The following is a 22,924-nucleotide window of genomic DNA, read 5'->3' as shown; positions in this document are numbered from 1 at the left end:
GGTGCATCTGTGCCTCATTCTTTACATCTGTGACCTCTGCGAGGGCTCCGAGAGTCCAATTCATCAGGCTGAAGACCTCTATAGTTCTGGAGATGCCCTTCAGCAAGTGATCCATCTCTGACGTGGTCCACATCACCTTAGACTAGTTCATGGCTGACCTACGTGAGGCGTCAACGAGTCTGGAGAAGTCCCCCTGGGAGGAGGCAGGAACTCCCAAACCGAGAACCTCCCCAGTCTCATACCACACACTGGATCTGGAGGCCAGTCTTGTAGGGGGAAAGGAAAAGGTAGTCTTTCATAGATCCTTTCTCTTGAGAATCCACTCATTTAGAGTCGAGAAAGCTCTCTTGACCGATCTGGCTAGCACCGTTTTCTTAAACGAGGAAGGTTTCTGGGGTCTGCCCTTCAAAAACTGCGAGGGCGGGCTTTGAGGTAAAGCCTGAGTAAAGTCCTCCGGATATAACGCCGCTAGAACCGCCAGCAATCTCTTAAGATCAGCTGAATGAAGCGTTTCCTGTGTTTCCCCTTCTGAGATTTCATCTAAAGTAGAATGAGTTGGAGAAACACACGCCTCGTCTTGTCTATTCTCGTCGTCCACCATGCTTCCAGCATGCTGCGATGGAACGTCGCGCATGAGTCCAGAAAGTTGTGAGGAAGCGTCACGCTTGCGTGCGTCCTGCAAGCGTCCCGCATGTTGCGAGGGAGAGTCATACTTGGGTGCTTCTAGCATGCATCCAGCACGCTGTAAGGAAGCATCAACAATACGTCCAGCATGCTGCGAGGGAACGTCCTGCTCGCATGCGTCCAGCATGCCGCGAGGGAGTGTCGACTATGCGTCCAGCATGCCGCGAGGGAGCGTCAACTGTGCGTCCAGCATGCTGTGGGGAAACGTCTTGATCGCATGCGTCCAGCATGCCATGAGGGAGCGTCAAGAACCTTGCCGCCTCCTGTAACGCGTCCCGATCGCTGCGAAGGAGCATCGATAAGCGCTGAAGTTTCTCGCTGGCTGATCGCGCCTAGGTACGATCTAATTCCTTTCCTAGGTCTGATAAATCAAACAAAGGGTACTTCACAAAATTTGTAGATAAAGCAAACCCACAACGTAGCGAATTTCCGACGTGTTGTCTCGAACAACGGCAGGGAATTTCTGAGGAATGTTGGGAATGGTTCCAGTTACCTAGTTAGAGGGCGCACAGGTATGACCGCCTGCTTTCCTGGCGGTGATTGCCGTGAAATTTGAATTTCTGCCGTGCTCGCGACAAATCGGCGGGATTAAGCTATATATATGTAACTACCAGGGAAGTTACATATTTAAAAATTTCCTATATTATTATTATTATCATCATCAATTGCTAAGCTACAACCCTATTTGAAAAAGCAGGATGCTATAAGCCCTGGGGCTGGGAGTCATCTGCTTAACCCCTTTTCACTACAAGGCAGTGGATCCACCATTAGTAGCTATATACAAGATGTCCCCATCGAATATATATGCTCACTTACACTATAATAATCTACATTTCTATGTTTATTTGTTTTACAGCTGAATACAGAATAATTTTGTCCAAAGTTTGCTTTATTTTCTATTGTATTTCACTCTAAACAACCAAAATATTCTTTACATTTATTGTGAAGTGACAAGAGAAATCTATTTCTGCCCCCCCCCCAAAAAAAAAAGAGAGAGAGAGAGAGAGAGAGAGAGAGAGAGAGAGAGAGAGAGAGAGAGAGAGAGAGAGAGAGAGAGAGAGAGAGAGAGAGAGAGAGAGAGAGAGAGAGAGAGAGAGAGAGAGAGAGAAGGGGGGGGGGTTCCAATCAGTCAGGCTCTGTATATGCTCAGCTTGTGTGAGAGTTCTGAGTACCAATGTTTCTTCCCTCTATGAAACCACTCTTGGCCCTAGTGAAAGGTGTGAAAACATCTATAACATGTGCCCAAACGCCTTCATAGAGTGTGCACCGATGGGATAACTCGGCACTCACCCAAGAAGGGAGGTTCATGGTATCATACTATTTCTTCCATGGGGAAAAAAATTGTAGGAGTTACATGTAACTGAATCTATCGATACAACTTCCTGGACTTTGTTGACTTCTACTTGTACTTCTGGAGATATTGCAGTGAAGATGAAAAGGGGAGAAATGAGAACTTGAAATTCATCTTCTCTGGAGCTGTGAAGCCCAATGACAAAGGTCTTACGAGGAAAGAGACCACAACAGCACAACCAGAAGATAAATCCTTAGAGCCTTATGAGATCAGCACTGACGAAAAGAAGGGAGGTGTCCCCCCACACCCCCCTTCACACTTGGCAGAGGTAAGACTCTTCTTCTCATGGAGCACCTAACAGCAATGTCCAAGGAAAACCAAAATCATTAGGTTTATGATTTTGTCATCTTTATAAGGCTACACATATGAGGGATAAAATAACAATAGACATGCTGCCTGGCAGGGACAAATATATTGGATAAAGGCAGGTAACACAGAAAACTATCACATTTACAGTTATCAATAAAACTGAATATCCTTGGCTTCTTCCATTAACATTCCTCCAAAATAACTGCCTACAAGAATATTTATTCAATCTGAAAGAAAAGGCAATATTTTAGAACAGCCATATACAGACACCAAGAAATATGGCTGTAATATACAGTGGCTGAAGATAAAGTGAAGGTTACTCTATCTGGTGGGTGGGTGTTGCCTACCCACCACCTCCCACTTACTACTACCGTGCTGAAAGTTTTAACAACCACAACAGCTTCACTGAAGTCATATTCCTATTAAAGGACAAGGGTTTGTATTAGTATAGAAAAAAAAAAAAAAAGACACCTATTAATATGATGGTAAAAAATATTTGGCACCTAAGAAATAAGTGCAACTGTATATTCATCTACATTGCAGCCAAGGACAAAGTGGCTATTCTGTGACAGGAGGGTGATGGTGGTCCCTCACACCACCTGTCATTAACAACTACCTCGTTAACTATTCAATGACCCTTACAGTGCCATTAAAGACATATACAGTAGTATACAGTACCTGTTTGAAAGGAAAAAAGTTTTGTATATGTATAGGAACAAAACTTAAAATAGCTTACACAAAGAATACAAAGTTTTTCATCATTAGGAAGGAAAACCTGCAAAAAAATGCATATCGAGGTACATGTAAAAATATTAAAAATTTTTAAGTAATTTGTATTTTTCCAAACATACTTACCTCGAACTACTTTCTTAGGAGTTACTGGGAACTCTTCCCATCCGACCAGAATTTTGTGTAGTTTACCCTATTCCCGTTTTCTATGGGGTTAACCTCAGGCGGAGTGATACGCGCCCTGAGGCGACCCGGGGTCGGAGAGCATGCTTGCTCAGGTCATGCTCCTCAGTAAGTTTTGTCGGAAAGGTTCTCCTCAGCCCTGCAGGGCCCTCGGGGAAGGATGGGTGGGCCATAACCCGAAAGTAGTTCGAGTTAAGTATGTTAGGAAAAATGCAAATTACTTAAAAATTTGTGATTTGTTCCAACACGGAGTACTTACTTCGAACTACTTTCTTAGGAGACTTAAACTTTAGGAGGAGGGAGTGTCCTGCAGGGGCTAGAGACTGACCGGCTGGAAGCACGAGGGGGAAGGAACCTAGATAGGAGGCTAGGTTCCGTAGACCAATGTTAGAAAACGCACGAAATAGGGAAAACTACCCAAAAAACTAACTTAAGTGTCTAAGTGGCTTACCTCTGTAAAAAAAAAAAAAAAAAAAAACGTCTCAGAGACGTACTCCTCGCTAATGAAGTGTCCCTAGGTAGATGATGTGTCTTTGAGTCACGCTAGTGCAGGTAATCAGGGACCAGGGAAAGGTTAAAAAGGGAAAAGGGGGGGGGGGGACAAAGGTAAGGAAGGAGCTAGTGTCTCTTGGACTTACTACCCACGGCTTCCCTGGGGCCATGACCTTAGATCTTTTGGAGGGCTGAAATGACAGGACCAAGGGCGAAGCCGACCAAAGATTTCCTCGAACAATCCTTCAGGTAGTGTTCCGTGAAGGTGGACTGTCTGGACCACGTGCCTGCCTTCAAGATTTGGCCCACTGCCATGTTCTTTTCAAAGGCTAACGAGGTACTAAGACCCCTAATATCATGCGGCCTAGGTTTGCCTGAGAGAGGGGTTCTTGAGGTGTCGTAGGCCCTCTTGATCACTTGCCGTAGCCAGAAGGAAATTGAATTCTTGGAAACGGGTTTCTTCACACGTCCTGTCGATACGAACAATTTCTTGATTGTTGGACGGAACCTGGAGGTCCTCTCCAGGTATTTTCTTACCGCTCTGACTGGGCACAAAAGCAAGTCTTTAGGGTTGTCAGAACGAGGGATGGCAGGAACCGAGAAGCCCTCGAATCTAGGATCCCAACAAGCTGGATTATGGGTCTTGGCCACAAAACTAGGTACGAACCTAAAGGATGCTTCTCGCCATCCTTTTGAGTGCGCGACTTCGTACGACAGGCCGTGTAACTCACTAACCCTCTTCGCCGAAGCCAGAGCTAAAAGGAAGACCGTTTTGAGGGTAAGTTCTTTGTCCAGGATGTCCTTGAGAGGCTCGAAGGGCGGTTCCGACAGGGTTTTGAGCACTCTAGCCACATCCCACTGAGGCACCCTCACAGCCTGGGGGGAGTATGACTGCTCAAAACTCCTGATGAGCATCAAAATCTGTCTGGAGGCCCCTAAATCAATGCCTTTTAGGAGGAAGACCTGCCCTAATCCCGCACGTACCCCTTTTATGGCCGGAATAGACGTACCTACATCATCTCTGAGGTACACTAGGAAGCCTGCTATCTCATGAATCGAGGCCCTCAGGGGCTTGATGTTCCGGGAAGCGCACCATTTCGAGAAGACTGCCCACTTTGCCTGGTAAACTGCGACCGAGGAACGCCTTAGGTAACCCGACATCCTCGTTGCGGTCCTCGCCGAGTACCCTTCCTTCTTCAGGAGCCGCTCGATAACCTCCACGCGTGTAGGAGGAGGGATTGAGGGTTTTCGTGAAACCTCTGGAAGTGAGGCTGACGGAGGAGGTCTGGCCTGTCTGGGAGTGGCCAAGGGGGAAGAAGAGCTAATTCCTTTAGGTTTGCGAACCATTCTCTCTCCAGCCACCAAGGCGCTACCAAAGTCATCTGTAGATTGGCCAACGTTCTCACTCTGTTGAGCACTTGCCTGAGCATTCCGAAGGGTGGGAAGGCGTACACGTCGAGGTTGTCCCACGGATGTTGGAAGGCATCCTCGAACACTGCTGATGGATCTGGAACTGGAGAACAGAACACAGGGAGTTGTGCTTTCAGTCGCGTGGCGAAGAGGTCCACTACTGACGAGCCCCACTTCAGGATGACTGCTTGCGCTACTCCCGGGTGTAGAGTCCACTCTGATCCTATCACTTGGCCTACCCTGCTGAGGCCGTCCGCTAGCACGTTCCTCTTTCCTGGGCTGAATCTGGCTGTGATTTCGATCCCTTCCTTTGCCGCCCATTCCAGTAGTTCTGTCGATAGAGTGCATAACTTTCGACTTCAGTCCTCCGTTTCTTTACGTAGGCTACCACCGTGGCGTTGTCGCACATCAACGCCACGGTGTTTCCTTGGAGGAGACGTACAAATTCTTGACACGCTCTTAGGACGGCTAACATCTCCAGAACATTTATGTGCAGAGTCATTTCCTCGAGGGACCACTTCCCTTTCGTCGATTTGTCGAGGAGGTGTGCCCCCCAACCCTCCTTCGACGCGTCCGTGAATAACAGCATCTCCGGAGGATCGGGCGCGAAGGGCATTCCCTTCCAGGTGTTCGCCCTGTCGCTCCACCACTGCAGGACTTCCAACGTCTCTGGGCAAACCGGAACTATCTTGTGTGGGGGTTCCCCTGGGACCCAGAGATCCTTCATGTTCCATTGAATTGGCCGGAGTTTGAGTCTCCCCTGTGGAACTAACTTTTCTAGTGACACCAGGTGGCCCAATAACTTCTGCCAATCCTTGGCTCTTGTTGGTTCGTTAGGAAGGGCTGTAGCACTCGGTCCAGGTTGTCCAGTCTTTCCAAGGAGGGGAAGGCTCTCACCAACCGGGTATCCAGGACCATCCCTAAGTAAGTCATCCTGGTGGAGGGGGTCAACTGGGACTTTTCCAGGTTGACTGTGATCCCCAAGTCTTTGCAGAGACGTAGTAGCCTCGCGCCTTGCTCCCTCAGTTCTTCCCTTGAGTCTGAAAGTAACAACCAATCGTCCAGCTACCGGATCAGGCGAATGCCCTGCTCGTGTGCCCAGACCGAAACTGTCGTGAAGACTCTCGTGAAGACCTGCGGTGCTGTCGACAGTCCGAAGCAAAGGGTCTTGAACTGCAAGACTTGGGTGTCCCACTTTATTCTGAGGAACTTCCTGCTGGAGGGGTGAACGGGGATCTGAAAGTATGCGTCCTTGAGATCTAGGGACATCATGAAGTCCCCTTCTCTCAAGGCCGCCAACACTGTCCTTGCCATGTCCATTTTGAAGTCGGTTTTTGCCACAAACTTGTTGAGGGCCGACAGGTCTATGACTGGCCTCCACCCCCCTGTCGCCTTTTCCACCAGGAAGAGCCTGCTGTAGAACCCTGGACCGGGATTCTCGACTGGTTCTAACGCTCCCTTGGTGATCATGGTCAACACCTGTTCCTGTAACGCCGCCCGTTTCAAGGGGTCCTTCGGTACTAACCACTCGGTCGGTTTTGCCGAAGTAAGTGGGGGCGGTTCCGTCAGGAAGGGAAGTCTGTAACCCTCCTTTAGGACTGTAACGGTCCAGAGATCTGCACCGTAAACCCGCCATGCTTGCCAAGAGTGTTTGAGGCATCCCCCTACTTGTGGCTCTGGTAGGAGTAGGGGCCTCTCTGCCTATCTCCTTCTAGAGGCGCGGCTGGAACGACCTCTCCTAGAGTTACCGTAGGACGGTCTAAAGCCAGACCGCGGGGTAGTGTTACCTCCACGGGGGGGCTGAGAGCCTTGGAGCCAAGAGGCCGTTGGACCTTCCCTCCTAGGCTGAACTGGAAAGGCACGGGAGGTATGCGGCCCGTCCGCAGAGGGTCTCCTGTGCACTGGACATCTCATGGGGGAATGCCTTAGTTCTCCTACGTCCTTCATCTTCCTCATCCTCTCCATCGTCTCTTCTAATGATTTGAGGGGGAAGAGTGACTCGTCCCACACCGAGGAGTTTCTAAGTAACCTAGCTTCTCGCTCCAGTAGCTTCCTCACTAACTTACTTAGAACCGTGTCTCTCTTCCACAGTACCCAGTTGGTGGCTTGGGAGAGAGATTGGTGAGAAAGGAACTTTAGCGCCTTACCCCCTGAACTGATCAACTCCCTCAGCAAGGACTGATTCTCAGGCAGGGAGAGATCCTGTGATGACTGGAAGCCTACCAGAGTACAGGCCCACCAATTCAACCAGGAAGACACGTAGACCAGGTCTTGGGCCATGTCTTCCATCATGGAAGTTTCTGCTGGGGAAAAACACACTGGGGCCGAGGATGCTCTGTCCTCTGCAGCCCCTTGGTTCAATGTGGTAATGGCCGACTCGACTGTGCGGAGCCCTCCGCGCCGTCCTTCCGGCACGTAGAACCACTTCTGTATCTTAAGGCCAGGGAGAAGCTTCGAGGAACTCTGACTCCTAGGGGCCTCCACCAGGCCGGCTAAGTATTTATCAATATGCTCCATCCCCAGATTCACGTCTCGTGCTAGTGGGAGAGCCAAGGAGGGTCTCAGCTGAAACGGGGTACAGTGAGCCCTCGCTACTTCGCGGTTCGACTATCGCGGATTTTTTTCATAACGCATGTATATACATATATCGCGGATTTTCCGGAAATTTCGAAAATAGCCGCGATATATGAAGACCCCAAATATTTCGTTAATTCCATTAATAATTAGTAATATCTGCTCTTACTGATGGTTCATTGCATTACATATGACATATAATTCAGTACAGAAAGAAATAAAACACGAAAAGAGAATGTGATCATACGATAATTCAGTATACGTAGTAAAATTAAATTGAACATGAAACGCAAATCAGAAGCAGTCTGACTTTGTCATATTTGAATGGTGTAAGGCTGCTGATGGCTACTACTACAAATGTAATGGATGTGCATCTTTTCCATGAATCTTTTGTATGTATACGTACGTAGTATTGCATCCAATAATATTCTTTGTTGCAAAAATCACATCTCGAATAAGCGTACATATCCTACAACAAAACAAGCGTAAAATAGCGTACGTAAAGCATACTGTATATAGTACCTTGTATTTGAATTTGTAACTACTACGTAGCATGTATGACGGACTGTGATTGGTTCCAGTGCTGATAGATGACGAATCAGCTCCCAAGTTTTGTAATCTAGCCTGTGATTGGTGTTTTGACCGCTTCTCCGATCCGCAGCATCTTCTCGCGGCCACTTTGTTTGCCGCTCTCTCGCCGGGTAGATGCTGCTACGTTACTGTGTAACTTTAATCTGTGCTGTGCGTGACTGTTTGAAGTTGAACTTTTTGTTGAACTTTCTGTTTAACCCCTACAATGGCTCCCAAGCGTTCAATGGCTCCCAAGCGTTCTGCTTCTACTAAGGCTGGTAGTGAGCCTAAACGCCACCGAAAAATGATGACGATTGCTGAGAAGGTGACACTTCTCGATATGTTGAAAGAAGGCAGAAGTTACGCAGCCGCAGCCCGCCATTTTGGAGTGAACGAATCCATCGTTCGCTACATTAAGAAGGACGAGGCGAACATTAGAAAGACGGCTGCCATCACATTTAGCAGGTCAGCGAAGCGAGTTGTTACCGCTCGTAATAAAACGATCGTCCGTATGGAAGGTGCTTTAGCAGTCTGGATTGCCGACTGCCGGAAGAAGAACATAGCCTTGGATACGAACACCATCCGAACCAAGGCTTTGGGTTTGTATGAGAATTTTATATAGATACGGTAAATAATATTTGTAATAACATATTTACTAAAAGCTTTTAATATCATTATTTATCACTTTCATCATGCGCGTTTAATGCCTTCATTTGTTTATTACGATCGAAGATGGAACGTACAGTAAACGAATGGAAGGTTTCCATTTCAGGCGGCATCATAAAGAAAAACATTATATAAATGGCATTCATTTCATTTATTTGGAAGTCCTAAGAAAAATTAAGTAAAACATTGGTACAGTAATAACAAAATCAACATATAATCAATATAATCGATGCAAAAACTAACCTATACACAGAAGTGTAAATGCGTTTGTTTCTTCATTATGATCAGAAATAAATAAACGTAAACAAAACATTGGTTGTCATTTTTTATCGTGCTTTTTGGCGTGTTTAGGAAACGCATGATATAAAATCGCCTTTAATATTTGTGCCTGTTTTAGTTTAGGGTACTGTAGTACATGCATTAAGTGTTCTGTACATTAAAGGGTAGTTTGTTAACAGTACTATGCAACAAAGGGTAGTTTGTTAACAGTACTATGTAAAGGGAAGGTTTTAAAGGTCTGAATATACATGTTAAATAAATACGTAAATATGGTGTCCCTACTTCGCGAATTTTCAGCTATCGCGGTCGGGTTTGGAACCTATCTACTGCGATAAACGAGGGTTCGCTGTATCCACGAGCCTGCTAAGTCCAGAGAGCCAGGTTTGTTCTGCTGAGGGTTTGGGTTCGTCTAACCGATGATGCCGCCTTATGAGGGCCAGGACCTTTCGATAGGAGGAGATGTCATCAGATGAGCACTCTCCCCCTTCTACTAGGGCATCCGTTACCAGTTCCTCCGCTTGAGAAGACTCCGCAATGGTATGGGGGGCAATGCTGGAAGGAGGGAGCTTCTTCTCCTGCCTCCCTCCAGACGGGCCTGCCCGCGGCACGGGCAGATCGGCTGGGACGAGGGTATCCGACACGGGAGTACCCTGCCCCGCGGGGGTCTCCGTGTTTGTGGGCCTTCCTAGGCACAAAGGGCACCCTTGGTGCTTGTAGAAGTCTGCCAAGGTGCCCGCGATTGATGCCAAGCCTTCCGTCCGGCGGAGCGGCTCCTTCCGTTGGGCTGATGTAGCGGGAACCTCCGTGGACTTAACTAGGTCTCGGGGGGCCTGGTGCGACGTCCCCGGACGGTGATCTGGCCTGCTGGAGGAGGAGGGTCGAGCGGGTGAAGACGAGGCCCTAGGGAGCCAACCGGAAGTGGCCGCGGCTGTGGTAGCCTTAAACAGCTCACTCCGGGGTATCTTCACCCACCTATCCTTCGACGATCGGGTCCTCTCCGCCTTCTTCTTGGAGGTCTTGGACTTCTTCTTGCCGTGCCTGGAACGAGAGCGGGACTTTTTCTTTCCGGACTTCTCCCACTTCCTTTTTGAGGACTTCGTGTCTTCGTCCTCTGACGATGAGGAATCTGAGGAAGAGGATGACGACGAGGAGGAGAGGGAGTCCACCGAATCACCTGAGTCGTCCAAATCTGCAGGGGGAACCTCGTGTCGGTTCTCTGGCGGAGGGGGCTGCAGAAAGACGGGCGGGAGCGTTGACGAGGGCGCTGGGGGAGACTGAGGAACCTTCTTCCGAGCGAACCACGAGTCGAACTCCTCTTCCAATCTCGAGGGAGACCTGAAGGGGGTCCTAGGCGGATCCCATGCGGAGGGTTCTGAAATTGATGAGCCTTCCTTCTCGGCGTCTCCCCCGGCTGCCGAAGCACCTGAAATATAAACCCAGGATGCAGGGGAAGAGGCAGCACCCGTCTTCCCCCACATAGGATCTTCAGTAGAGACGGGTCCTATAGGCACCAGGACTTCGTCTCCCGAACACACTCCCGTCCCTCCCTCAGGCCCCACACATGCCTGAATAGCACTAACATCATCCCCCACAGACAGCTCAGACTCTTGGGGAAGGGCAATGGGCCGCCTCCCCGCAACGGACATACCTCGCCCCCTACTCTGGGTAGGGGAAGATGGTAAGGAGCCCCGTTCCGACGAGGCATCCGGCGAAACCAGCGAAGAGGAAACGTTGGCCTTCTTGGGCGATTTCTTTGCCGCTTTCTTCTTCTTCGTGCCGTAGAGGACACACTAGATCTCGGTCCAATACTCGCACTTCGGACACGTGATTGTAGGGGAACACACCTTGCCCCTACACGACGAACACCGAGAGTGGGGATCGACTTTGGGCTTAGAAAGAAAAGCCCCACAAGATTTCCCGGCCCCAGGCCCAGGGCAACGGCGGGGATGCTCCATAACGCAACACTAAGACACCAAGAGACACAGGGACACAGAGGAAGGATAAGGAATGAACACGTGGGTAACGCGTGGTAGACGCAAAGGGTCGGGGAACACAAAGGGTTGCACTGGGAGAGGAGAGCGCGGCGAGATGATAATCACGTCGCGACCAGAAACTTACTGAGGAGCACGACCTGAGCAAGCATGCTCTCCGACCCCGGGTCGCCTCAGGGCGCGTATCACTCCGCCTGAGGTTAACCCCATAGAAAACGGGAATAGGGTAAACTACACAAAATTCTGGTCGGATGAGAAGAGTTCCCAGTAACTCCTAAGAAAGTAGTTCGAGGTAAGTACTCCGTGTTGGAACAAACTAAAATAATTACGCCAAAATAAGGGGGAAAAAAGCATAAACTCAATAAAGTATACAAGACTTAGTCTTTGCTGTAAGACAGTCAGTAATTTGGGATAGATGGTCAAAAATGATAACGAGACTTCCTTCTATGTGCTAACCAAATTCCAACTTGCTATTACTGTACTGTATTCACAAATCACAAAATCACAAACAGGGACAAAACAATCACCACACAAGCAATGAATTCCCAAGGTGATATAAAGAAAGAAATCCTCAGTGAAATCTAGACCTGGTAATGAGAGTAGGACTGTTAGTAGTACCACAAGTCCACAAAAAATGAGAATATTGGTTGATACAAATGTATGGATCAAGACTACCTTCTGTTTGACAGAAATAGCTGGTGGATCCGAGTACATTTGAGACATGAATATAGATACATATAACTGTACATGATTAATAGGGTTTTGATGGAACAAACATTTTCTGAACATACAAATATACTAAATATGTTAGACTAGACATTTACTAAATAATGTGAAAAAGAAAATTACCTTTAAATCTTTTCAAGAGAATATTAAAGACATCGGATTAAAATACATAATTGACCTTTGAATTACTTTCCAAAAGCTAAATTACAGCATAAAGAAAGCTATTGGATTGTCCATTGCATTTACTTTCAGGGGAGTTGTGATTTAATAAGAATTAAATACAAATAAACAGTAAATAGCTAAAATCTGTAATTGAATTATTTTGTTGCATGAAATAAAACATTCTTGATTCAGCATGCAAAAACTTACCCTTTGGTAACTAAGATATTAAGAACTCTTACTGTTCTCAATAAATGGGTTCTAGTCATGACCTCATAATGTTTTCTGTACATTTCTAGGACATCATGTGTTGTTTCACAGTCATTGATTTTCTTCATTAAAAGGTCCTCATGCCTCTTCCTTCGCTGGGTTGGTAACATGTAGTCCTTTTGTTCAGGAGAAATTTTTTCTTCCAATTCCAGATATATATCATCATCTTCACTTTCCTTTTGTATCACTTTGCGTTGCACGGTAGAAGCTTGCTGGTAAACTTTCAAACTGGAAATGTCTGTAAATCAAGAAAAGGCTTTTAAACTCTTGAAAATCATTGCAAAAATTTATAAAATATTCTATAGAAAAAAAAAATAGGCCATAAATATGCAGAATATATGTAATGGTGCTAGAATGGTAATTTAATTGTAAACATGATAACTGGTTAACGACAGGTAAAATGAAGTGGAAGCCCTGCCCACCCACCTGTCACAGAGTAGCCACTTTCCATTCTTAAGCCTACAACTGAGAAGAGTGGTTGAGGTGGGAAATTTAATTAAAGGGTCTAAGGCTTGTATAGCGAAGAAAATATAAATGACTTCTGAAACTTTGTATCTATTCCTACATGTACACGAGAACAAAACTAGAAAGCCCATTTCTTTCTTGGACATATCCTTTCTTGGTTCCGTACAAAGGCGAGAAAGGCGAATCCAACAATCTCCTAACACCTAACTAAAGGAGTGAAGAAGCTGTTAGGGCCTCTGACAGTACTAGCTTTAAAGAAAGGCAGTATCAAGACAAAGAGAATCCATCTCCTTAACAGAGAGATAACATTAGCAGTGTCAAGCCAGATGACAAAAAAAAACATTTTATAGAACACCGACCCATCCTCCACCTTGCCATGAGGATAGGTAAGTTACTTCATGGTAGTATGCAAGATTGGTGCTCCGCAGTACATCTCACCAGCATCAGATGTCCCACCAGATTGTAACAGATGTAGCTGCTGCATCCTCTAAAGAAGGGAAAAATTAAGATAAATAGCCAATCATTATACAGGTATTTGTCCTCAAGACTTATGCCTAACGCTTTACCTTAAGACAGGATGTAAGGATCTAGGAGTGTGTCATATAACTATTGAGCAACCACCTCAAAACCCAACAAAAGTGGACCAAGGGCCTGTGGGTAACATTTGTGAAGTACAGATGCAAAAGTGGTCTGGAACTTTCAGACTAGCCTTCAGCTCCAATTACACCAAGTAAACCAAATGGCTACTGACAGGGCTAGACCTCTAAGTTCATCCTTGAGATGGCTGTGGTACATGCAAACCAAAGTCACATAAACAACAAAGCAGCCTCACCAAGCCAGAAATAAGTGTCTCGTCATCCCTTGGGTGAAGAATTGTTTGGTAATCTCAGTGTTGTCAGGTGTATGCAGACAGAGGAGAATATGTAAAGAATAGGCCATACTATTCAGTGTGTCTGTAGGCAAAGGGAAAATGAACCATAACCAGAAAGAAGGATCCAATGTAGTACTGTCTGGCCAGTCAAAGGACCCCAAAACTCTCTACCAGTAGTATCTCAACGGGCAGCTGGTGCCCTGGCCAACCTACTACCCAAGCGAAGGAGGGTTCCACAAAATACCCAAGAGTCTTTTCTCCTATTCTCTTGCCAAAGCAGAGAAGAGAGACTGTCTTGAGGAAAACATCCTATGATGCCCTCCTCAGATTAACCAGAGACGAGTGATCCAGGGCCCAGAGGAATAGTACCATCCCACCCTGGGACCTTTCACTATTATTATTAAAAGGGAGGAGATTCACTAGCCCAATGAGAAAGTTTGACTCTTACAGAGCTGGCCCAATTAAATTCAGGAGAAAAGAATATTATCTGTATTGAAACTGATACATTAATAAAAAAAGAAATATATAGTAAGTATAAGATAAAAAAATAAATCATGAGATAAAAATTTGAAAAATAAAAATCTAAATATCTATAAAACCTATGTTTCTTAAAAATATGACAAATTCGGAGGTAATTTGTATTTTCCTAACAATTCAAACCTTTAGCTATTTATTAGAGGTATTACTTTTGGCAAAGATGAAAGGAGAAGTCATTAAAATTTAGCAAGGGTTAACTACCAATCCTATGGTAAAAATTATGAATTGACAATGAGGATTTAAACCAAAGACAAAGAAAACTATTGAGTTTAATAAGTGAAATTATAAATGTTGAACTGCCGTTTCTCGTCTTGAGAGGAAATCACCCGAAAAGCTGTCTTCGGATGTATGCACCACTTCCTCTCCACAGTAACTCATCTACCATATGTAAAGGACCTAAAATAATAATAAAAAAGAATTTACACCTCTTGAAAAAATCAATTTAACGTAAGAAATTAATCGACAAATTTAACGTGAAGGGAATGAAATTCAGCAAGCTAGCTTCGTGAAAACGTAAATTTCGTAAATGAACACTCGTTACTAAATAAGAAAAACAATATATAAATTACGTTCGTAGTTAATCTTAGTCAAAATGAAACACTATTGGTTTACAAACCAAAGGCACAAGTATAATGGTAATTATAATGCTAAAATCCTTTACTTTAATTTTTTCGACGTGTTGGCGACCATAATTTAAACTATAACAAGCGTAAATTATATCTAAGAAACAGATCAATCCTATTGAGCCTGCATAAGGTCTCTCAACTGACTTACGTTTCTTTAGATCCTGGTCTTTCGTGGATAGATGATAAGTCCAGTTGCTCGTGTTGCTTCTCTCCGAACATGAAGTCCTATCGCTCGGCCTAGGTGGAGTTTATCGCTCCATGACACTTGAAAACTTGAGGGTAAAAATGTCAGAAAATCTCCTTTCCGGACTGTTTTCTGTGTTGGTCTCTGACTCTACCCCGCTGGGAATCTGTCTTACTGCAATCTGCCCGCTCTGGATTCTGGACCGCTGAATATAAATACTCAAAAGGCACAGTGAGTGGATACTTAACTGTCAAACAGTCAGTTTAAAGAACTATTCAGGCTCAATAGTAAACAGTCGGAAATTATCCTATAGTCATAAAACAAATTACCATTAAACAAATGCCCATAGTTCCAACCACCACCAAAGTAAACAAAAGACACAATGTACTTTTCAATACAAACAAAAATATACGAAAAGCATAAAGATATTTCTTTACACTCCACACCAAGGGTTCTACATTTAATTTTTTGTTAAATGTAGAACTCTGGAATAACTAGAAAAATTTCAGCCTTTTCTTTTACATTCCAGGCCAAGGGTTCTACATTTATATCCTTAGTAAATGTAGGACTAATCCCAAATTATATATGAATATATATATATATATATATAATTGTGAAATGAGCAAAATTATGTACAATTAATAAACCCAACTATGTACAGTTATGTTCCTGAAAGGTTCCTCAAATGTCACTGATCATACCTCGAGTCTTTTGCATGCTTTGCAGAGCAGCTTTCCTCTTGGGCCTCTCTTTATTCTGAGGCTTATCTTCCCCCAGGTTTGCCATGGGATCGGTAGTATTAACAGAAATATGATCTGTCAATGTTTTAATATTTGATTGTGACATTTCCTTGCGCGTTAATATAGGGATTAAAGATGTGACGTGTCGTCGAACCATCTCCCTGTTTTTACCTTTAAGCAGAACAGCGTCAGTTACTTCATCAAGTACGTTAGTTTTAACGTCTTTAACAACTGCCAATGGGAAATTGGTAGGTTTGCAATTCTCCTCTTTTATCAGTACAATGTCCCCTACCTGTAATTTTTTGTGGGTAACCGGCTTATATCTACTTTTATCATTGACAGCCTGAGTCATCAAATTATTCAAAAATTCTGCATTGTAGGTTTCTATCAAATGTGTGCGCACTTTCTTCAGTTTCTCATAACTTGTTCTTATGGTATCAATAGGGTCAGTGTTTAAAGACCAATCAGGATCATTGCTAGTGGGAAGCGGCTGCATGGCTGGAATAAGATTCAAAGATATTAAGTCCAAGCCATGTATTAACCTCTCTGGGGTAATAGGGTCTGGAATTACGTCATCACTGGTATCTCTTAGACCTTCCGAGAAAGCAATAGGCCTTCGATTAACCAGGTGAATAGTTTGTGAAACCACAAACTCAAAATCTCTGTACTGAAGAACATTTTTCTTGATTGAGCAATGAAGCAACTGACGGACCATCTTCACACATACTTCTACTAATCCCCCAAGAGGATGATGACCTTTAAAATATTGCTCAAATTTTAATGGACGTACTCCTTGTTCTTCAAAAAAATTCTGGGTTTCTGGATCATTCAGAAAGTCAGTAATTATGTTAGCTCCTGCAACTAAGGATGAACCAAGATCAGACAAACATAATTCAGGCACTCCATATTCAAATGAATGAAGCTGTAAAGCTCTAATGAACTCACCTGAGGTCATGTCAAGACAAACTTTTAAATTGATAGCTCTCGACCAAAGGCAAGTTATGCAAAGAATCCAGACCTTCACCTTTTTGCCATTGTAAAGTACAAAATAAGGGCCTATGTGATCTATGAATATTGTACGAAAGGGAACACTAGGTGGTTCTTGTCTGAATAACCTGTAGGGAGATTGATTTAGTTTAATAGCTCTCTGCTTCAGTTTTCTACAAAGTATGCACTCTTGCAGGATGCGTTTCACAACAGAGAAACAGTGTGGAATCCAAAATTGTCTTCTTAATTCAGACAAAACCTTGTAACAGCCTGAGTGATACATTCTCTCATGCAAATCTAAAACAATTAATTTGGTGATGTAGCTCTTCTTAGGAAGCAAAACAGGAAATCTGTAATTCTTATCATTTTTCCATCTTGAGAATTTGCTTTTCACTCTTAGAATTCCCTCATTATCAGGATATACATTGAGTTGATTAACAATGTTTGGGATATCTTTAACGAACTTAGAACCACTGTCAAAATACCTGAATATCTCGGGAAAATAAATGTGCTGTTCTATTCTAATTATGTAATTCATTGCCTTGGCATACAAGTTTTCGTCAAGAACTCTCAGGTTTCCATACCTCTCAGGATACCTGGAGTAAAGTTTGCATTTTAGGCTCTCAATAAACTTAAACACGTACCTATAAACAGATACAAGCCTAGACAAACTGGAAAATTTGTTTACAGTCACCAAGTGCTCTGGTTCTCCCTTACCGGCTGCACCAGTAATAATTTGGCCGGATTTGAAAGACGCAGAACACCCACCTGTTGATGCTAAATGTTCTGCACATTCCTCTTCGGTGGAGCCGAAATTAATTTGATTGTAATTCTCCGAAACAACATCCCCTGATTTTGCCCTGGGGTTTGGTACAATGATATTGATTATATCACTGCGACTTGAATAGAAGTTAGCAGATTCTTTCAAAAACACTGGCCCAGAGAGGAAATTAGACTTAACGGTAGTTTTATATGAAGCTACACGAGTGACAAGGTCAGCTGGATTTTCAATACCTGAAACAAATTGAAATCTTATAGGATGCATCTCACACAAGGTAATTAAATGTTCTAACCTATTACGGATAAAGGTGCTGTGTTTATGCATCTTATCTAATTTATAACAATGGGAATTAATCCAGGATAAGGATACCAAGCTATCAGAAAACAAATGGAGTTCTTTTATGTTGATTGCTTCAACACATGAGGGCCCAGTTAATTCCTTATAGGTATCTATTAACACTTCTGCACCCAAAGTAATGGCCTGAAACTCAAGGGAAGGCATGCTCTTCCCAGATAATTGCTTATTCACAAAACGGTTCTTAGCTAGAACAAAGTTCACTTCTAATGACTGGATATCCTGAATAAAGATAACAGTTCCGTATATATCCTTACTACTATCTGTAAAGGCAATCAGTTTATATTCTCCATTTCTCTGGCCAACAAATCTTCTAATTCCGAGGCTGGGAGAGGAATTTGCTTGTCGACATATGTTTTTCCATTCTTTAATTTCTACATCCGGCAATTTGGAGTCCCAGGTATAGGACGAATCACATTGTAATTTATGTAGAAAGAGTCGTGCTCGATTCAGAATGGGCAAAGTAAAGCCAAATACATCATAGTGACTGGCAATAGTTTTCAAAACATTCCTCTTTGTATTTGCCTCACCATCTAAAACTAGAGGCTTAGTGGATAGGGTATCATCAACTCTATCCCATAAGAGCCCCAATAATTTGACTGATCTGCTAGTTTTCTCTCCAGAGCTGTTATCAATTTCCTCTTGAATTTCAGTATCATTTGTTACAAACTGCTGAAGATAAAATTTATAGGGCTCAAATATTCCTTTTAACTCTTGAAAGGCCCACTTCAATTTTTCACTATTATTTGCAGTAATACTGCCATTATCCATATATATTAATGAATAAATGTGTCTTTTAAGCATATTTACCTGGTCATCATCATCAGTGTCAATCATCAAAATCTTATAAAGTCCAAGTAATAATATGCAAGGGGAACAAACAAGACCAAATGGAAGTCTTAAGCTACGATATGCAACAATACTGTAATCTCCTTTTTGTACATTACGATGCCATAGAAAAAGTAACTTGCTGGAATCTAGATCAGAGAGGCATATGTTGAGAAAGGCTTTTTTAATATCAAAACACAGGAGTTTGGAATCAAAGCGTAGCTGTAATAAAGCTGTGGTGATCTTTTGGTTTAAACAAGGTCCACTCAACATGGCTTGATTGTGACTCATGGTTACTCCCTGTAAAGGATTATTTTCACATAAATTAGATAAAAATACTACTCGACATTTTGTAGTGTCACGTTCTGGTTTAAATACTGCCATGTGGGCCAAGAAACTGTGATTTGGATTTTCCTCCAAGTACTGATCAAGGTTGTCAATTCTTTCTATAATGCCTTGTTCAGATTGCTCTCTAAAGCATTGGTCGATTAATTTCAACTTTACTCCATCACCCTTAGAGTATCTTTGGAAATTTGAATTTAGAATTTTAGTAGCTAGAGTTTTATTTTGCCCTAGCAAATGTTTCACTTTGTGATTCCAGATTAGTGGCATAATTAACCTGCCGTCTTCGTTACGCCTTGTATTTTGAAGAACATAATTTATTATTCTTTCGTTTTCCACTACCTTACCGGGAAATATTTGCGTGTCATAATTCAAGGTATCTGTACAACACTTATCAAGGATCTCTTGAGTAGCTCTTTCCAAGGAAGCATAATTGATTCTCCCCGCATCGTTCACTATTGCTATCCTGCCTTCACTTTCTGTCAGATCATCACAATCTAGGAGAGGATCTAAAGAATTATGACTTGAAAGGGCAAGATCCTCACATGTATACAAAGGCACTTCAGCTTTTGTCTGTTCTTCCCCAAAGCAAGGAGGGAGGTGCTTCAAATTGCTCCTAATTTGATCTGTGTTACCCACTAGCATTACACCTGCAGCAGTCAAGGAATAAACCGACGGTGCATCATTCTCATTACCCCCAAATGAAACTGTTGTTTCAGGAAGACAATAAGCAAAATTTGACCCGAGAATAAAATCTATGTTATTAATTTCATCTTTTCCGTCCTTCAAGAAGTCATCCGCCAAGGAATATCCCCTGTTCATAAATTCCCGAACAATTTTCTGCAAGCCAGGCAATTTCAATGAAGTGTGAATAGATGGCACACCCGTTGCTTCAATCTCGTAAATATGATCTCCAATCGTCAAAGGCACTTTGTAAGACTTTGTATGATAAACTTTGGAAGAGTTAAATCCATTGATTTTGATTCTGAGATCAGAATTTATGACAGGCAAGTTTTCATACTTTGCCCTCTCCTCTAATATGAAGTTTGACTGACACCCGCTGTCCCTCATGCAACGAATCTTTGTCTCTCCCTGAAGGATGCAAGAAAAGGTAGGAAGTATTGCGTGGCTACAGTCTGTGACTTTGAACGACTCAGAAAATCTCTCAACAAATATCATGCTTGAATTACTCTCCTTCACAACTCGATCACTTTGTTTAGAATTTTCCTTTTTCAATTTTACATTACTTTGACCACTATCCCTCAGGACTCCACTGCTTTCTTGGCCCATGCATAGAAATCTGAAGTGCCAAGCGCCACAATCGCAACGTTTCCGGAAGTGAAATTTGCAGGTATCCTCATTATGATCCAACCTGCCGCATTTTATACAAGCCTTCAAATTTCTTAGCTTGTTGATTTTTAACTTAGGTTCAGGATACTTTTCACATTTGTGAATGGGATGTGAGGAGTCACCATCCTCATTACATAAAGGACACACTTTGAAAACGTTCAGTGACGGGCCTGTTTGGTAATCAACATTTGCAGCAAAACTTGTAGCTCTCTTAGGACAAAGTTCTCTTGCTTTATGTTTAATTTTATACTGTCGTTGACTGGTTAAATACCTTTCAGTGGCTTCAAAAAATTTATCTGCTATCTGATTCAAAGATGGCCTGGTTTCGTTGGTGATATGAATTAAATGAGATTGGAAGTTCTCATTTAAACCATGCCAGGCAAAATACTGTAAAATATCTTCTGAAGTTATTTTTAAAGCGCTAATGGATCCGCAAATAGAATTAATTTTCCCTATGTACTCAAACGGTTCTGTATTGTAATCAAGTTTCAGATTCGACATTTGTTTGATGACATTGAATTTTCTAGTGACGGGAGAGGCTAAAGCATTCAACAAAAGATCTCTTGCTACGTTATAAGAATGCTGTATGCTGTCCAGGGAATTTATCAAAGACAAGGCACGCCCTGAAATTTGCTGTTTCAAAAGTAAAAATTTATCGTAGTCAGAATAATTGAAGCGTTTCGTCGTATCTTCAAATTGCTGAAAAAACCTAATAAGATCCTCTCCCTCTTCACTTTTGAATTTAGGTAAAGGGGCAGTTGCGCTCTTAAGCATGCTGTTCAATGTGCTTCCAGAAACTTCCAGACTGGAATGATTTGGACTGGATGTAGCTAGATGAGACAGAGTAGACAAACATTCATTGATCCTATCTTCATACTTACAACATTCTTCAATTTCTATATCATTTTCAGCTATGGCTTTCGTTTCATCCTCTGAGTTTAATTCCCATTTCAGGGTTCGAATGACCGAGTCGGCCTTTTCAAGCTCATCCTGGAGTCTTTTCAATTTACTAACAAGGCAGTTTCTCTCCCGAGGAGTGTTATTACCAAAACTGTCTAATTCAGAATGAATACGGTTGACCTGTCCTCGATAGTTAGCCCTAGAGCTAATCAGAAATTTCAAGTCTTTTGACATGCCTGCAATCCCCTTACAAACCTAATGAAATGAATATAATCTAGAAAGTCACAAATGACTCATTCAAAAAAAAATTGAACTAGACCTCCCGACAGAAACTGCTTAAGGGGCACAATGAAAAGTCGTTAAGACCTCTAAGTAAAAGTAACCAGTTGTTAAAAAACAACCCTAAATCACCAAAACAAATTCGAATGGCCGAGCGGATAAGAAAACAAAGGACGGAGAAACGGCAACAACTAGCAAATAACCAACAAGTCCCTGTTCGGGCGCCATATGGTAAAAATTATGAATTGACAATGAGGATTTAAACCAAAGACAAAGAAAACTATTGAGTTTAATAAGTGAAATTATAAATGTTGAACTGCCGTTTCTCGTCTTGAGAGGAAATCACCCGAAAAGCTGTCTTCGGATGTATGCACCACTTCCTCTCCACAGTAACTCATCTACCATATGTAAAGGACCTAAAATAATAATAAAAAAGAATTTACACCTCTTGAAAAAATCAATTTAACGTAAGAAATTAATCGACAAATTTAACGTGAAGGGAATGAAATTCAGCAAGCTAGCTTCGTGAAAACGTAAATTTCGTAAATGAACACTCGTTACTAAATAAGAAAAACAATATATAAATTACGTTCGTAGTTAATCTTAGTCAAAATGAAACACTATTGGTTTACAAACCAAAGGCACAAGTATAATGGTAATTATAATGCTAAAATCCTTTACTTTAATTTTTTCGATGTGTTGGCGACCATAATTTAAACTATAACAAGCGTAAATTATATCTAAGAAACAGATCAATCCTATTGAGCCTGCATAAGGTCTCTCAACTGACTTACGTTTCTTTAGATCCTGGTCTTTCGTGGATAGATGATAAGTCCAGTTGCTCGTGTTGCTTCTCTCCGAACATGAAGTCCTATCGCTCGGCCTAGGTGGAGTTTATCGCTCCATGACACTTGAAAACTTGAGGGTAAAAATGTCAGAAAATCTCCTTTCCGGACTGTTTTCTGTGTTGGTCTCTGACTCTACCCCGCTGGGAATCTGTCTTACTGCAATCTGCCCGCTCTGGATTCTGGACCGCTGAATATAAATACTCAAAAGGCACAGTGAGTGGATACTTAACTGTCAAACAGTCAGTTTAAAGAACTATTCAGGCTCAATAGTAAACAGTCGGAAATTATCCTATAGTCATAAAACAAATTACCATTAAACAAATGCCCATAGTTCCAACCACCACCAAAGTAAACAAAAGACACAATGTACTTTTCAATACAAACAAAAATATACGAAAAGCATAAAGATATTAGCAGGGTGTAGGACGTAGCTCGCTAC

General features: G+C 42.9%; 2 protein-coding genes across 2 annotated transcripts in view; both read right to left on the bottom strand.

Annotated features, from left to right (window-relative positions):
• Window positions 1–22,924, bottom strand: part of LOC137631741 (uncharacterized) — a 220,245-nt gene that overhangs the window by 168,515 nt on the left and 28,806 nt on the right. The window contains exon 3 of the mRNA XM_068363651.1: window positions 12,334–12,631. Coding sequence (XP_068219752.1) covers window positions 12,334–12,631 — 298 coding nt within the window. The remainder of the gene's footprint in view (window positions 1–12,333; window positions 12,632–22,924) is intronic.
• On the bottom strand, window positions 15,758–22,662 carry LOC137631632 (uncharacterized). The gene is made up of 2 exons (XM_068363505.1): window positions 22,432–22,662; window positions 15,758–22,053 (listed from the first exon to the last, which is right to left on the bottom strand). The coding sequence occupies exon 2, from the start codon at window positions 21,590–21,592 to the stop codon at window positions 15,758–15,760; it is 5,835 nt and encodes a 1,944-aa protein (XP_068219606.1). The 5' UTR covers window positions 21,593–22,053; window positions 22,432–22,662.

This window comes from Palaemon carinicauda, chromosome 40, assembly GCF_036898095.1.
Source record: "Palaemon carinicauda isolate YSFRI2023 chromosome 40, ASM3689809v2, whole genome shotgun sequence".
In the NCBI taxonomy this organism is placed as follows: domain Eukaryota; kingdom Metazoa; phylum Arthropoda; class Malacostraca; order Decapoda; family Palaemonidae; genus Palaemon; species Palaemon carinicauda.
This window is presented reverse-complemented; position numbering and strand designations above follow the sequence as displayed.

Bases quoted from the DNA above. Each gene is read 5' to 3' on its own strand.
- LOC137631632 (XM_068363505.1), bottom strand. From the start codon at position 21,592: ATGTCAAAAGACTTGAAATTTCTGATTAGCTCTAGGGCTAACTATCGA.